The sequence below is a fragment of the Puccinia triticina genome, chromosome 14A (assembly GCF_026914185.1).
Source record: "Puccinia triticina chromosome 14A, complete sequence".
Taxonomy (NCBI): Eukaryota; Fungi; Basidiomycota; class Pucciniomycetes; order Pucciniales; family Pucciniaceae; genus Puccinia; species Puccinia triticina.
This window is the reverse complement of record NC_070571.1, coordinates 1,934,884-1,936,721: the sequence shown is the minus strand read 5'-3', so window position 1 is coordinate 1,936,721 and position 1,838 is coordinate 1,934,884. Positions and strand designations below refer to the sequence as shown.

Here is a 1,838-nt window from a genome sequence, read left to right as displayed (position 1 = left end):
GCGCCGCAGTCGCGCGAGTTGGGGATTTAGTCCCTCAGATAGTCCCGCGCGGTGGAGATGCTCTAATGTTCATTCAGTGAGGAAGGAGAAAAACCAGGGAACAACTACACGGCAGTTGCACATATTAAAGTTTTGGTTGGCAAATTGATGTGAGGGGCCAAGTATCGGTCGGCTCGACTGGTCAGCTACCAGCCCCCGCGTCAGCCGTCAAATTGACAGCCAAATAGCCAGCCAACCCGCCGGCACTTGAATTCAGGCAACTTATTGGTAACTTTATGTTAACTTGCCTGCTGCAAGGCTCAGCCCTAACCTGCCCCAAAACGGCAGAGGTGGCCGGGTGTACAGAGTCCACTCATTGGAGGGACACGTCACCCTTGGTCCTCACTCATTTTTCAAAGTCCGCTCATTGGAGCACACGTCACCCTCCACACCTCCAGAGTCCAGACTCCACCCTCATCCATTCAAAAAAACCATGAGCTCATCACTGGCTGGAATATCCCACTTCCACCACCACTACTACTAATGCTGATTCTAATCACTCAAGACTCAATCGGCCCGCCTTGTTGAGGAGATTTAATAGCATCATGAACGGTATCAGGGAAAAAGAATGGTTTGCCTTTGATCCCAAGATGAGCTATGCGGTTGGAACCTATCTTGCGCACGATGGATTTCAGCTCTACACATTTTCAGCCGAGCGTGCTCTCCGGGTGATTTACCTTGATGGCCAGAGTGCTTCCCTCATTACGCCCGGCTTTATGGACTTGCAGTACGCCCTCATCAACGGTTCCGTGCCCGAGCACTTCCTGGACAAGGGTCATTATGTAGAAGCCGAATACGCGCGTGCTGCCGAGCTTTGTAAGATCGGCGAGCAATACGGCTTCAAGGGGGTGGTCAGGATGAACACCGGCTTTGAACTGTTGTGGTGTGAGTTCAAAAAGGGCATCCAGTTAAGCGCCCTGACCCATATTTTAAGAATCCATCTCTGACATTTTTTTTGTGCCCGCCTTTAGCCTTCTTGATACGATTAATGCCTCGGACCCATATTCAGCCAAGACGTTGGCTTCCAAATGGACGAGCCAAGCAACTACAAACTCAGGCATGCTAGAGAAGCAAAAGGTGTCCCACCCGCCATTTTATTCAAGGGCCTCTTGGCTTTCTATCCACTCGGCCGCTCAACATTTCTTTGCGCCGGGAGAGGTACGAGTGATACTAGATCCTGAGGGATTTATTTGCTGATCTCGGTTCTCTTCCCACTCTCTGTTCTCTTCCCACTCTCTGTTCTCTTCCCACTCTCTGTTCTCTTCCCACTCTCAATTCTCTTCCCAGATCATTATTTGTAAACCAAAAAAAAAAGGCATAAAAACAAAAGAAAAAAAAAAAAAAAAAACATCAAAACATGCAATACAAACCAAAAAAAGTGCCCTGGTGGCCGCCAATTTTTGCTCTGAGTGAATCATGGGTTGCGGCGGTTGTTTTCCGTCAAACGGTGGACAAAAGTGCCTGCCCGCATTTGTGAACGGGCTTGGGGTTGACGTCAAGTTCCCGCTCGGGTCGGCGGGCCGGAAGGTTTGCCAGCTGTTTGCCCGACTGCTCTCTGGTGGGCAGGCTGACAATTTGGCCGTCAATTTGACGGCTGACGCGGGGGCTGTTTTTTTACGGTCAACAATGGCTGAGGGGGGACCGTCAATTTGACGGCCGAACTCGCGGCGCTTTTGACCGCGCTATGCAACCGCCGTGTAGGCTATATACAAGTACAGTTTGTAGTGGCACAGGTGGGTGAAGTGACACTATGGTAATGAAAATGACAATCTCTCCAACCCGGATGTCAGTCCGGGATG

At 50.4% G+C, this 1,838-nt stretch overlaps 1 protein-coding gene across 1 annotated transcript; it reads left to right on the top strand.

The window, feature by feature from the left end:
• Positions 1-629: 629 nt before the first annotated feature.
• Positions 630-1,236, top strand: PtA15_14A166 (uncharacterized protein; the record flags this gene model as incomplete). Its single annotated transcript, XM_053162854.1, has 2 exons — positions 630-946; positions 1,011-1,236. The coding sequence occupies 2 exons, from the start codon at positions 630-632 to the stop codon at positions 1,234-1,236; spliced, it is 543 nt and encodes a 180-aa protein (XP_053026839.1).
• Between the last annotated feature and the right edge of the window lie 602 nt (positions 1,237-1,838).